The sequence below is a fragment of the Solanum stenotomum genome, chromosome 3, assembly GCF_019186545.1.
Source record: "Solanum stenotomum isolate F172 chromosome 3, ASM1918654v1, whole genome shotgun sequence".
Lineage (NCBI taxonomy): Eukaryota > Viridiplantae > Streptophyta > Magnoliopsida > Solanales > Solanaceae > Solanum > Solanum stenotomum.
The window spans coordinates 9,162,731-9,177,646 of record NC_064284.1 but is presented as its reverse complement, the minus strand read 5'-3'; the positions used below and the strand labels follow the sequence as shown (position 1 = coordinate 9,177,646).

General features: G+C 33.6%; 2 protein-coding genes across 2 annotated transcripts; both read right to left on the bottom strand.

Moving 5' to 3' along the window:
- Window positions 1-328: 328 nt before the first annotated feature.
- On the bottom strand, window positions 329-1,593 carry LOC125859543 (uncharacterized). The gene is made up of 2 exons (XM_049539311.1): window positions 1,489-1,593; window positions 329-1,417 (listed from the first exon to the last, which is right to left on the bottom strand). The coding sequence occupies exons 1-2, from the start codon at window positions 1,540-1,542 to the stop codon at window positions 497-499; spliced, it is 975 nt and encodes a 324-aa protein (XP_049395268.1). The 5' UTR covers window positions 1,543-1,593; the 3' UTR covers window positions 329-496.
- A 4,761-nt stretch (window positions 1,594-6,354) lies between these two features.
- Window positions 6,355-9,821, bottom strand: LOC125859860 (hydroxyproline O-galactosyltransferase GALT6-like). Its single transcript, XM_049539698.1, has 7 exons — window positions 8,697-9,821; window positions 8,161-8,399; window positions 7,786-8,076; window positions 7,545-7,673; window positions 7,287-7,460; window positions 6,769-6,876; window positions 6,355-6,691 (listed from the first exon to the last, which is right to left on the bottom strand). The coding sequence occupies exons 1-7, from the start codon at window positions 9,553-9,555 to the stop codon at window positions 6,482-6,484; spliced, it is 2,010 nt and encodes a 669-aa protein (XP_049395655.1). The 5' UTR covers window positions 9,556-9,821; the 3' UTR covers window positions 6,355-6,481.
- Window positions 9,822-14,916: the final 5,095 nt, after the last annotated feature.

Below are 14,916 nucleotides of genomic sequence, written 5' to 3'. Positions count from 1 at the left end.
GAGCCTGTTTTGGTGATTGTGGTACGTAGTTTGCACGGTAATGTACTAAAAAAGGTTTGTCGGTTTATGCTACAAAGGTAGTTTGATAATCTTTTACACTTCTCACAAGTTATGTCAAATACAGCTGTGACTGAAACCGTCTTCCCTTTCTCTGCAATGTGTTTGCAGTTTCCTCTTAGTTTCAGTTTCAGGCTTTGCCCAACTTTTTTAACCGTGTCATCTAATTCCTTATGACCTCTGAATGAAATAATTTATGGTCACACAATTACGTATGTGAGTAGTGTAACATAACCACTGGAGAACATAGCATTGCAAATCAAGCCAAACAGACTAGTATTTGCGTGGAATTAACTTGTTAAACATCCTAATTTACAGCAAAACAAAATTAAAGATCAAGAGAAGTGTTGCTAATTACACAAGTCTTACCATTTACAGAGTGCACTTGTACATCTAAAACTAACATGTACATAATTAATACTAATCCTACAAACCAAGTTCAAACCCAAGTGCCTCTAAGAGGAGCGCGAATTGGAGCAGTTTCACCAAAAGTCCTCACTAAATCCGAACAAGACGGATCATGTTCTGCTTCAGTTTCCGTCTTCAATTCCAACCCCAATTCCTCTTCTATATCATCAGAAGCAGATATCAGCAGAAATTCACACCCTTCATAGTTCAAAAAATCCGGTGGGTCTGCCGGATGGTACCTCAGCTGCCCAAATTCACCTTGCAAGTGAGCTGGAAATGTAGCCTTCCTCTTTTTCTGAAGCCCCCTAAACTGCGATCCACTTCCACGTTGCTCCGGGTTCTTAATCTGAATCAGAAATGACCCTTCTCTTTTTATGTTCAATTCCTCCTGAGGTTCATTTTTCTCATCCTCTGCTGGAAATTCAAGCTTGTAAACCAAATGGGTATGCATTTTCTTCTTCGGATTATGCCTCAAAATTCTATAAATTCCTTCTCCTACAGCTCTAGCTGGAGCAACTACACGGTGCCCTCTAGTTGCCGTGTCGTATTCTTGCCCTTTGAGAGCTGCTTTTACATCGTCGATTTTCGTAGTCACCATTTCCACAAAACCCCAATATGGACGATGCCCTGTTTTCTTGCTAGGATCCGGGAGACTTTTCCGACCCATTACAATAAACCGGAGCAAAGGCTCCTTCTCAATATTAACTTCTTCTGTCCCATATCCTCCCTCACCGCCAGAATGTTCCTTATCGGAAGAAATATCACGGTTGGGTTCCATGTGAGAAACAAGTTCTTCACCTTCCTTGCCGGAGTGAGGGTCTTGTTTAACTTCAACGGAATGTTCGCCGGACTCTAGACGGAGAACTATGTATAAACGTTGGACATCGTCGGAGCCATGTGCTGCTTGTTTGCCGACTTTTGGTCGATAAAAGAAGAATATTTCCCCTCTTTCCTACAGGCATTAATTACAGAAAAATTAATAAACTACATAAGAACAAAAGTAAAAAAAAGGGAGACAAGTACCTGAACTTGAACGTTGGATTCATTTTTAGTCTTCGAATCTTCGCCTTGTCCCATGGCAGAAATTTGGTCTTGGGAAGCTGCAACTAGTGAGTGAGAAGTGAGATTTTTTAAAGATAAAATTGATAACTTTAATTAATGAAGGTGGAAACGGTTAAGTAAAGGCACGTATGTTGATGCTAATGAGACGTGTTGATCGTTTAGCGCATACTACTCTCCACGTTTCAACGTTGTCTTTAACAACCTAACTACAGCTAAAGGCATTTCGGAACACATTACCTGGACATGTTAGAGCAAGTTAAATAATTATTAACTTGTCCAAACTTAAACGAATTGATTTTTACGGATTAATTTTACAACCATGTAGCTGGCTTTTTCTGATTTTGACTAAATTTTAGTGAATAGAAAGATAGTAGTTTAGTAGGTATTCAAAATTCATTACGGATTAATTTTACAATCATGTAGATGTAGCTGACTTTTTCTGATTTTGACTAAATTTTAGTGAATAGAAAGATAGTAGTTTAGTAGTATTCAAAATTCATGACATGCTTGTAAGTTCATTTTCAAATTAGAGAAAGAAAGCCTATTATAGTAGAGCCATCAATATGGGTTAGGTTCGTTGGGCCGGTCTAGTCTAACCCGTAATTTGATAGGGTTGGGCTACGATTTTTAGAGACCATTTAAGAAAAAAACTTTTTAGCTCGACCTGAATAAACCTACCGATTTGGGGTTTGAGAAATATAGATAGGGCCGGTCTGTGGGCCAAATAAAAATTAATTAAAAATAAAAATAAAATAGAGTATTAAAAATAACAAGAGTCTAAACTCAAAATCTGTTTAAAGTTTGAAATATTACAATTTAATTATAAATTATGTTTATAAAATATGTACTACATAAAATAAAAATTCCCTAAAATTTCTAGGAATTACTACATAGGCCATAGCCTATGAAATATTGTCATAGGTTTTGTGTTTTATTATGATCATTGGAAAACAATTATCTTAATATTTTTATTTAGCTATTTGTGTTTTTACTTGAAATCAAACTTAATAAATATTATAAAGATAATTTTATTTGTGGATTTGATTAACAAGTAGTAACACTAATACCATGTAATATTATCTTGTCAATATTTATGATAATATTTTTAAATTATAATTTAATTTAAAAAATTATAAAAAATATAGGGTAAATTACATAAATCCCATAGTTTTAATATGAAATTACAATTTATCCCTAATAAATTTCTAATTACATTAATCCCTTAAAAATTAAAAAAATTGGATACAATAATTGAAGCTCGGATACATTAATATGTAGCTCGGATACATTAAAAAATTATCTCGGATACATTAAATACTAGCTCAGATGCATTAATATGTAGCTCGGATACATTAAAAACTAGTTAGATGCATTAATATGTAGCTCGGATACATTAAAAACTAGTTCGGATACATAATATGTAGCTCGGATACATTAAATACTGGCTCGGATACATTAAAGAAATAAGGAATTTTGGAGATTTTTAGAAGTAACAGGGGATAATGGAAATAAGTGAAACAAAATATGTGTGTTTCTGTAATTTGTCCAAAAATATATTTTTTAAAAAAGAGAGTTGGCCCGGCAAGCCTGTAGCCCATATATGTATGGGCTGGGCCGGTCATTTTTTGGCCCACACCAAAAATGGGCTAGCCCAGCCTGATCCATCAAATTTCAAAGTCTGTATGAGTTAGCCCGAATGGAGTGGGCTATAGTCCATATTGACACCTCTAATTATAAGTGTAACATCCGACAATTTGAAGTGGCTTCGAAGAAGCTTGAAATTGGAAAGTAGTCATTTTTTTGGAAAAATTTAAAATCTGGAAATTTGGCTAAGTGTGGAAATCAATGAGTTTTTGGCCAACTTTTAGTAGTCGTAATTCCTAGCTTAGGATGAGTTAGGAGTAGTTCCAGTTATGGTTGCGAAGCTCGTGGAACGATCTTTCCAACGCCATCGAGTTTGCTTGATTCCGAGTTCGTATGAGGGAGTTATGCCCTTTAGAAGTTGGGCAGTTGGAAGGGAAATCCGTCCGGAAATTTAAGGGCATTTTGGTCTTTTCCCAAATTCTTTCTCTTGAGGTTACATGGTGTGTTAGGCTGATTTTGGGATCATTTCTTTTATCCCATTGTAAAGAGGAAGAGTTAGGGTTCTTGAGAGGAGAATAAGAGAAGAAGAAGAGAAAGGAGATCAACAAGTTTCCGTCGTGGATTATCGTCGGGGGTGATCCCTAATAGGTATGTGAGTTCTTTTCGTGTGGGTTGATCCTTTCCCTCACACACACCAAGTTTACTCTATGATTTGAGAAAAGATTGGGGTTTGTTGTTGAAGTGTTGAAGTTGTTAGTTGTTGTTGATGTTGTTGGTAGTGTTGTTGAACTTATTATTCTTTGTGAGACATGATTGAGGTTGTGTAATTAAGTTGAACCTATTGTATGTTGAGGAAATTATGATTTTAAGAGGTATGCCCCTTTTAAAGTTGAATCACCATCAATTCGCAGCAATTTCTGGGCTATCGATCCCCATCTACAGGCCTGACCTACGGACCGTAGATCGATTGACGGTCCGTACTGGTCAACCGTCAATCGGGACAAAAGTTGGGTTTTTGGGGCATCGATCTACGGTCCGTGACCTGACCTACGGACCGTAAGTCAGGACCGTAGGTTAACACTTGGTCTTTTTTTTATAAATGAATTCTGGGAAGTTTCTGAAGTAATCTACGGACCTGCAGTACGGACCGTAAGTCCATCTACGGTCCGTCGATGGAGTCCGTAGGTGCCATCTGTGTCACCAGCAATCCGAAGTCCCAGCCAAGTTTTCCCCATTCCTTTTCTCACTTTCTCATGCATGTTCCAAAGTAATACACCTATGTTTTATAGTTGTTTTCGACACTCCAAAGTACGTCTAAGCATTCAAGAATCCCTCCATAACATGTGATCGGACACTTTGAATTCATAATTCCGATTCAAGGGAAGATAGTTCCAAGTCAAGTGAAGTTAGAAGTCAAGTAAAAGAGTATAGAGTTTCAAGTTGAATTAAGAGTTTCAAGTCAAGTCAAAAGTAAAGAGTTTAAGTAAAGTAAGGAGTAAAGAGTCGAGTCCATTTCTCCAAAGTTATTAGGGAACTATGTACTTCCCAAAGAAGTTCTAAATGTTTTTACATTTAAGTAAGAAAGGAGCCATGTTTTCCAAAAGAGCTTTTGGGCTAAGTTTTGAGTAATTATCTCAATCAAAGAAAGAGGTTATTTCAAAAGCATGAGCCAAAGTATTTTTGGGAGTAGTATTGAGCACCGAATTGGGGACACGAGTTCATAGTAACTCAACTCTCCATAAGAACCATGCGCCAACATGGGACTTGACGTATCATTCTTTTTAGATGGTCACGTAAGATTAGGCTAGTGGATCCACTAAGTAAAGTTAGCTTCCTATATCACGGCAAGGTATAGGATGGTCCTTGGCAACGCGAGGTAAAGCGTTGTATCATCACTAGGGCTCATAGTGGTGGTTGTCGGTTAAAGAACCTCCCACATAAGTTATTTTACTTTTATATAAGTGTAGTTGAGTTGTTATTGTTTTATCATTAACAAGCTAAGATGTTTATACTGTTTTACAAGCTATATATATTGCATGCGTCTTATTGCTTTATATATTGAGTTCAGTTAGTCATGAGTCGTACAGAGCCGAGGTAAGTGTTCTCTTGTATTCCCTTTCAAGCTTAAGTTGTGTTTTGGCTTTCCCGCTTGCATACTCGTACATTCCATGTACTGATGCCAGTTGGCCTGCATCGTTTGATGATGCAGATTCAGGTACCCCAAATCAGCATCTTGCCCGTCGTTGATCCAGCTGAGCACTCCAGAGTTAGTGGTGAGCCTCCTTGCATTCCGGAGGACTCAATTATTTGTGCTCTTAGTTTTTTTTTTTTTGTCTTATTAGGATGTTGTGGGGTCTGTCCCAACATCCATCTCAGTATTTCTTAGAGGCTTCATAGACAGACAGTCAGTCAGCTAGTTTTGAGTCTCTTATCTATGTATATATGTAAATATCCTATTTTGAAATTCGAGTTGCCTTTATGGCCATATTTTATAAGTTAAGTTGTTTTGAAATATTGCATTTCTTTGAGTTATTCTGTTGAGTTAGGTTTCCGCTGAGTTAAGAAAGCCAGGCCAAGGGTTCGCTTGGGGCCAGAAATGGTCTCCAGGTGCCGGTCCCGCCCAGGGTGTAGGCTCGGGGCGTGACAATAAGATGGAAGACAGGGAAAAGTAACATTTGATGCCAAAGTTGAAGAAAGACAAAACAAGTTCAGCCCCCACAAAGAGTATGGTAGTCCCCATATTCCAATTCAATCGCAGTCCATCAATAATATACACTGCTACAAGTTTTAATTGGTGACACTTTTATTCTCCTTTGAAATGGAATGAATAGTCAATAGCCATTGACCTCAAAATGTCTATGTTTTGTCACTTCAATTAGTCCTTTTCATGTTTCAAAATCAACCATGGTCACCACATAGCAAGCAGAACCTACCCCACATTCCCACAACAACCACCTGTGTTTTTGGTACATTGAATAGGTCAACTACATACCTCAAAGACAAACCAAAAGTTATGGAAAATGAATTTTCTAGCTAAGAGGAGATAGCAAAACTTGCATGAATCTCAAGCTCTGATTCTATGCTATGTAGGATAGATATAAAAGTATGGATTTGTTCTCTCTGCACATGTATTTCCCTACTTCTATACATCCAGAGATGAGCTTGAAAATGTATTCAAAAAATTGAAAGAAAAACGAGAGACGGTAGAGATAACAATGAAAGAATTTTGGAAGGGCCCCTAAGTAGCCCCGTATCATATCTAAAACTGAGGATTCCAGAAAGTTTACAGATGGTGGTACTATAACTGCAAGACTTGTCTACATCTTTCTCTGCTCAACTCTCAGTTACTTTTCTCTGAATCTAATTGTGTTCATCTCATGTTGCAGCAAAGGGGTCGCCCTTGCTGTTGTAGTTTGTTCCACATGCAAATCATCTGCCTAGGTGACTGATAATGAGCTGAATAATAATCTTCTACACAACCAGATTGGGAGAACTTCAAGCTGTGTACATATTGCACAGGTCTTGAGCTGTTGAATTTCTCAACCCACATTCCCATGCTTACATCCTCCATCTTGAACAACTGCGAGTCAGGAGAGCTTTGTTAGATATTTCATTGAACTGTGACACAGATGGAAGGGGAGCGGGATTTGTGCCTACCTTTAAGTTATAGCTATCATACTCTGAGACAATGAAGTTAGCGATGTCTGATGAAACTATGTAGCCAGGTCCATTTGCATAAGCTGGATAATCTTCTTCGGGCCATTCCTGAGAAAAAAAGAGAGAATGGGAGACGAAATGAGATACTCAGATTTCGTAGGATTCAACAAGGCCACAGAAATTAAACCTAAGAGCATTATTGAGACAAATTAATGGGGAAGGAAGCAACCAGACAACTATTTTGGCTAGTGCATTTGTCGTGAAACTGGTGCATCCTTTATCTATATACCCTCCATTTAATCTCTTGAGAACACTCACCTATCTAAAGCATTTTGATTACTCACTATCATGTGGTGATTTTATAAATTAAAATCATTAAACAATGAGGCATACGAAACTATGCACTTCTATATAACAGAATTAGGAGTCAAGACTAAAACTATACAACAGCGTAGGATTTTTTAAATATGAGGCAAAGATTTTGAGGAAGAGACGCACAAGAAGATCCAAGCTCTTACCTCATATGTTACTGCCCATTTACCACTACGCAGGGGTTTATGGTGGTAATTGATATTTCCAATATATAAGCTCCTATTTTCTGGCACTTTCTTTACTTCCTTGATAACTGCATCTACTCTCACAAAGGTATCATCATCGCACTTCATGATATTTTTGGCAGATGCTACACGGACCTGCAAAAAACCAAACGTATAAATGAGGTTAACTTTCTGGGGACAAAATTAATGTCAACGCTCAGGGGCAATCCAGAAACGTACCCCATATTCACAGATGGCAACTGTTTTCAGAACCACGAGGTCATAGTGATCCATATAAGGAACAATGACGATGTCACCAAAAAAATCAGCTTCTTTCTTTAGCTCCACATTAACTTCCTTTCTTGCATGCTGTCAAAAATCCATCTCAAGATTAAGTAATTATTTTAACAGCACCAACACCAATATTAATAGAAATAAATATTTCCAATAGGTTCCATATGCTACCGTTATGTCAACTTACCAATGCAACAAAGAATCGAGCCACAACATTTGAAGATCTGATTAGCTGATGCTGCATCCAAGACTTCCTTATAGCCATCCGCTCAGCAAAATGATTGCCAGCAGAAAGAATACCAATGAACATATCTACGGGCTGATCAAGGAGAGGCGGTGCCTTCCATCTGTTTGACATATCAAGATGTCTTTGAGGTGCAAAATTGGGATGTGTTGCTGGCAAGGAGGCAGCAAACACCGAATCAACATCAATGTCCCCGTTCAATGACAAACCAGTAGCATCCTCAAGGGAAAATCCCTGACAGCACAAAGAAAGAACCTTAAAAATAGTCCACAATTAAATACTCCAATATGAACTTGAACTAAGTAGTATGTTACTCACAGTTCGATATGGAAATGAGGTCACATGCCTCCCATCAACATTTATATGATAACCCTCAAAGCCAGCACTAAGCGTTAGCACAAATAACTTCTCCTCTGAAAATGGAAATGGCCAATCAATAGACATCTTCTTTGTTCGCCCAGCAATAAGCCGATTTAACCACCACGATGACTTTGATTGCTCAGAATGAGTGTCATTGTTATCTCGAATCCAGTTCTCACACTTAACCTGTCTATCAACTGCAAAAGATAACCTATGTTACCTACACATTAAGCTACTTCACCAATACAACAGACAGTGCAACTCACAATGCATTCTCAGTTAATTTTTTTCCTTCAATACTTTAAAATCAATAGTCAAACTTTCAACAGAGAGATGCATAACCATAACCTCCTATCCACCACCCATACTTCACCCAAAGTACAGATTTTTAGCTTAAATTACTACATCAATGAACAAAATTTAAAGTTCAATTACTCAATAAAACATAGGGAGCAGTTAAGAGTTAAGGCAATAAACCGAATTCATTGTCTCACCAGTTTCCTCCGTATCCTTGGACCTCAAGCCGTCACATCTTTGAGCCGTCCCCCACTGCATCCTGTAACAAGTGTTTTGTTCAATCACAGGCTTTCCACTCCAATCACCCCTCAATCTCGGATTGAGATGGAGAATCCTTGGTGGTTCCTCTCCATCAACCGTCTTCAGTCCCTGTAACTCCATCATAAACTGTGAAACCATCAAGAATTGACCAGTTTTCAGCAAAGATATCTTCGGGTCCTGCTCCGGATGGGCCTTCTTTGGTTTCCCAACAACTGTAATATGGGACCCTAGAGTAAGCCCGCATGGCAACACCATCATTCTCCCTTTTTCCTGAAATTCCAACCCGGAAATCGAAATCGAATGTGGGCATTCTTCTGTCTTGTTATTATAATCTACAGGAATCGCTTCTTGTCGGTGCAATTCAAGCTCTTCCCAGAACTTTTTACCTACATCAAATGCCTCTTTTGCAGACTTCAAAATCCCCGAAAACCCATCAGTGCTATTCATATTCACGGAGCTTCCATTAAAAGCTAAATTCGATAACAAAGTGTGCAATTCTCTGATTCTTCTTCTCTCCGGCCTGGATTGATCCAGAACCCTAACTGGCGCATCAACAGGACGATTTGGGGCCTTCCTTTCTTCCACATACTCTTCACTCTCAAGCACAAAAGTTTTAGAATTCAAATGACGGTTTTTAGCAAAACCCTCCTGAGAAACTAAACTAAACCCAGTTTTGAAAACAAAAGGAACTTCTAAACCCACCAACACCACATAAACAAATGCTATAAAAATCAAAACTTGGACCGATCTTTGCCGACTCCAAGACATAAACATATCAAATTTTGCTTTCTTCATTTTCAAGATTCAACCCCCACAATAAAAAAAAACTGCAAAAATCCCTCTTTCAATGGCCAATAGTCATAAATAAATAGAAAACTGAAATGGGTTTCTCCGAAAGTTTCAGAAAAAAATACAGCTTGGCCAAGAAAGAGGGAAACCAGTTGAGAAGAAGAAGAATTAATAATTCAAGAAAAACATTATCACAAACGCGTTTAAACAAGTAAAGTTGATATAAATAGAGAGAAATGAAAGAAGAACAGAGGCAATTGGATTCTGTATACTTTCATTGAAACAAAATTTTACTACTAATATATAGTATAGAGTAATAATAAAAACAAACTTTTTTCAATTCAAAATAGAAAAAAAAAAAACTTGTGTTTTGAAAGAGACCCAAAAGAATATTTTGTCTATTTTTATCAAATACTAGTAAATACGTTTAGTTAATTCTCCGGAAAGGAAAAAGGAGAATTAATTGTTTGCTACTTATTTTCATATAAAGCCCCTAAAATCCTTGCATATTTATTATTGGGTCTATACTTTTCTTAATGCGCAAACAATTTTCTTGTATTTTTAGAATTAGTATAATTTTGGGGGTTTTACGATATTTTAATTGTTTTTAGATTTTAAAAGTTCATATTCAAAAGTTTAATATAATTAGATTAGCTAAATGAGTCAAGATCTATAACACTTGCCTTGGATTACATTTCCAAAACGTATTTGGTATGTGAATTATTTCGACAATTTAGTAGTCAAAGTCAATTTATGAATAAAATTTTATTTGTTAGACATATTATTTTTATTATTATAATGAATAAGCTGTTGAAATGATATACGTAGAAATTTGGTAACAACGAATTATTAAGTAGTAAGTATTTTAACAAATTTTGTAGCCAAAATCAATTTGTGAATTAGTTCTTTTTTTAATTACTAAGTTTTTGAAATTATATAGATTAGTTTGGTAATAACAAATTAATAACAATTATAAACTAGTTCAAACTAGTTTCCTTATAATTAAACTAGAACTAAACATTAAGGGCCTTTTTAGTTGTAGTCAACGCAAATCTAATTTGAAAAAAAAAACTAATTAGATATTTATAAATAATGAAAGCTTAAAAGCTAACTCGTTTTAATGAAAGTATTTTCTAAGTGTATAGAATATAGAATGTTCATAATAGTAGGCATTCACATTAACTATACCATATATTTTGTATATAAAATTTGATGTTTTTAGGAATTTTTCACTATTTATTGTTAATCGTACAACTTTAAACTAAATGTGTTCAATTTTTTTTTGTATACTAACACACTAGCTAGAGATATATCAAAAAATCAAACTATCTTTTTTTGAGAATAACATCACTTGATATATAATAATTTCAGTCTTCATGTGCTATTTGTAACTATTTATCGCTTAATTAGCAATGTGTTATTCACGTGTGTTATGCATGTGTAACTACTTTATCACTTAATTAACAACTTATTATTATTGTATTTTTTACTGCAATATAATACAATTATTACTCCCTCCTTCCGCTCACTTTTAATTGCACTATGGAATTAATGTAGCAAAAATGGACAAGAAAATGAAAGTTCATTTTTTGTTAGAAACGAATAAAACAAAGGGATGTATTTAGTAAAATCCGGAGTTTAATTGGAGGATGTCACTTAGATGGCATTTGTTTGGTTTGTAGTGTTGGCAAAAAGAGTTTTCACACAGCTTATGAATGTCAAACAAATTAGGGTCTTTGTTTTTGTATTTGTCTTCTTTTCACTAATCGATAATAGCATTTTAAAGTCCTAAACTATTGATAAGTTTGAATTTGATCCTCATATTTGGGACTTAAACACATGTAACATTGAATTAACAATAATATGTATTTTTAGTACTAATCTTTTAGAAAATACTTATATATTTAATCTTGATTCGTTGAAATTTCAATATTCTTAGTTAAACATTTCCTTCATTTATTTTTACTTATTTATAATAGACTTTGCATGTCCATTCAAAAATAACAAACAAAAAATACATATTTTATAAAATAAAAACACCCATATTAATTGGTGTAGAGTCTTCCGTCTCGTTCACACATGATTTAAAATTAAATCGGTCTGAAGTTGAACTTTTGTTTGGACATACAATTTAAATGTTTTAGGGTTATATTTTTTCCATAAACATGAAACCATACTAGTTGTTGTGAAAATTATTAAAAAATTTTTACCCAGTTTTCATACAATCTTACCAAATGAGCAAGTCATGGTTCATTAACAAGATATTAGAATATCTTAAGGCGCCCATAAATAAATTGCATATCTCCATGTACATTTTATGAATAAATATTTACGATTATAAACTTTTAAATATACATAATTTTACAAAAATTCACTAAATAACGATATAATAATTAGCTAATATTCTTTAATACAATTCTTTTTCACACCAAACATGAACCAATATTTTAAACTTTCTTCTACTTACAACAAAGAGAAGATAAACTATAAGAATTACTTATGAAATAAATATTTATTAATGTATTGGAAATTAACAGCAAAAATGAATGACAACGATTTATAGTAGTAATATTTTATGGTGGAATGCATGTCCCTTGAGAAAATGTTATCTGGAAAGATTATAGCATAAGCTGTGCGCCACATGTTCTATTATTCCCTCTTCATAAAGAATATTACGAGACATATATAGTAAAGTTTCTATTATAATTATAATTATAATGATTACATCAACATTTTCATTTGTTGTTGAGAGTTGGCATTTGGCATAAGGTTTGTCTTAATTTTTGCTTGTCTTATGAGGGTCTAATAATTGTATGATTGTAACATTGTTTTTGAAAAATTCAAATGTGTATTTGATTAGTCTCTTCTGGCCGCCGTTGTCGACAACTCGGTTTTATTTTCCAGTGGTGAAAGAGTTGGACTATTTCTTTCGACTATTTTTCTATTATTATTTGACAGCCATGAGAATCTTTCAACTCAAATATAATATAGTAATACTTATGCATGTTGTTTCCTTCTAATTTCTAACTATACGATAAACCCAAAACTTTATTACCTATAAGATAATTGTATTGTAGTGTGATTGCTTATATAATCACTCCATTTGTGGAAATAATAAGTAGAAATAAAAAAAGTCATTCAATTAATAAAAAAATTGTACTCTTTCCGTCCCATTACATGTAACACTCTTTGTTTTGACATGATGTTTAAGAATAAAATGATTTTTTTTTTCAAAATTGTGGTCCAAAACAATCATTACATATTTGTTATTTGAAAATTATTTCATTAAGAGTAAAAAGTGAATTTTAATTATAGTAAAGTGACATTTTTTTTTAACAAAATCATTTTTTTAATTTTAATAAATAATAATAATAGAGAAGTCACTTTAGTATTCTTCTAACGTGAGAAACCTTTGGTCTCCACTCATATTGGAGTCCACATACTCTTCCTGAAATAGGAATTGATCCTTCGTGAACAAGTTGTTTCCATGCCATTCAGTGGCGGCTCTACAGCTTTGTAAAAAAGGCAACTGCCTTAGGCCTCAAAATTTGAGGGGCCTCATTTTTTAAAAATACAATAGGTTATACATATTTTTTTTAAAAAATATCGCTTATAATTTGTAGAAAATATAATTTTTCATAAAAGAGCAAGGAAGTAATAGAAGTTTGATAAATTATGAGTACTATGTCTCAAGAAAGATTAAATAATTGGCTATAATAAACTTTATAAAAAAAATATATTCTAATTTAAGGCCTCCATTCGGATTTTACTTTAGGCCACCGATTTATTAGAGCCGCCCCTGATGCCATTTTGTATTTCTAATCCTATTTAATCAAATTACTTACACTAAGATAATTAAACATTGAATTTTATGCTTAATCAAATTATGTAATTCAAAATTCATAACATAGGTTAATAATTTTGTAGAGTTGATTGCTTCTATAATCATTCAATTTGTGAAAATAATGTAATAAAATTATTTTTGTTTATTTTGTAACAAAAAAGTCATTCAATTACTAAAAATAGTATAANGAAATATGTGAATGATAGAAAAATATTATTACTTATGGATGTGAAACATAAATTAATTTTGTTTTAATTTTTTTTTTAAGTATAAAAACCTTAAATTAATCAACTTTTTATCATGTTAACAACTTAAAGGGTATTTCAGACATTTTGATAAAAAAAAAAGTGTTTACCAGCACTTATTTGCCAAATACATCAACAACTTTTTTTTCAACTGCAACACTTTTATCGAAACACATAACTACTTATTTTAAAAATAAGTTTCAGCACTTTAAAAAGTTACTTTTTAAAAGTTACTTTTTTTAAGTCAATCCAAACGAGCTCTTAGTATTCTTCTAACGTGAGAAACCTTTGGTCTCCACTCATATTGGAGTCCACTTACTCTTCCTGAAATAGGAATTGATCCTTCGTGAACAAGTTGTTTCCATGTCATTTTGTATTTCTAATCCTATTTAATCAAATACTTACACTAAGATAATTAAACATTGAATTTTATGCTTAATCAATTTATGCAATTCAAAATTCATAACATAGGTTAATAATTTTGTAGAGTTGACTGCTTCTATAATCATTCAATTTGTGAAAATAATATAATAAATTTATTTTTGTTTATTTTGTAACAAAAAAGTCATTCAATTACTAAAAATAGTATAACTTTTTTCTAAAACTGGAAAAGTCACTTTAGTATTGTTCTAACGTGAGATACCTTTGGTCTCCACTTATATTGAAGTTAGTGGCGGAGCTAGAATTTTAATTAAGGGGTGTCAAAATATTAAAAAATTAAATCACATAAAAGTTAAAGAGTATCAATATGTAAAAATAAAATAATATATATAATGTCATGTCTGCCTAATAAGCTTTGGTAGACAGAGTTACCCTATTGAATATTTTTATATAACTAAAGAATATAATTTTTTGACGAAGGTGTGTTGCGCATACTCTCCTTCAAACAGGAGTTGCACATCTTATATTTACTTCCTTATATTTTAATTTTTAAGTGAAAATTCTGGCCTCAAACGCGAGCTCCTTTGTAATGTTGCTCCTAAGTGTAGGTAATAGTAGATATCAAACTAATTTCCAACATGAAGTATATTAGTAATAGCTAGCTCTTTATCATGCCAAAGATGTGGGGTTTTAAGCAGAGATCAAATGGTCATTTTCATATTTTCTTTACTTAGTTGAATAATACAGTATTAATTTACATTTGTTTATAATAATAATTCTCAAAAACTTGTGATCTATGAAACTAAAAGAGAGATGTATTTACTATTATATAGTTTATTTGCAAAATAATAATTCAATGTTTAACCAAATTAATTGACCCAATTTGAACCTATTTCA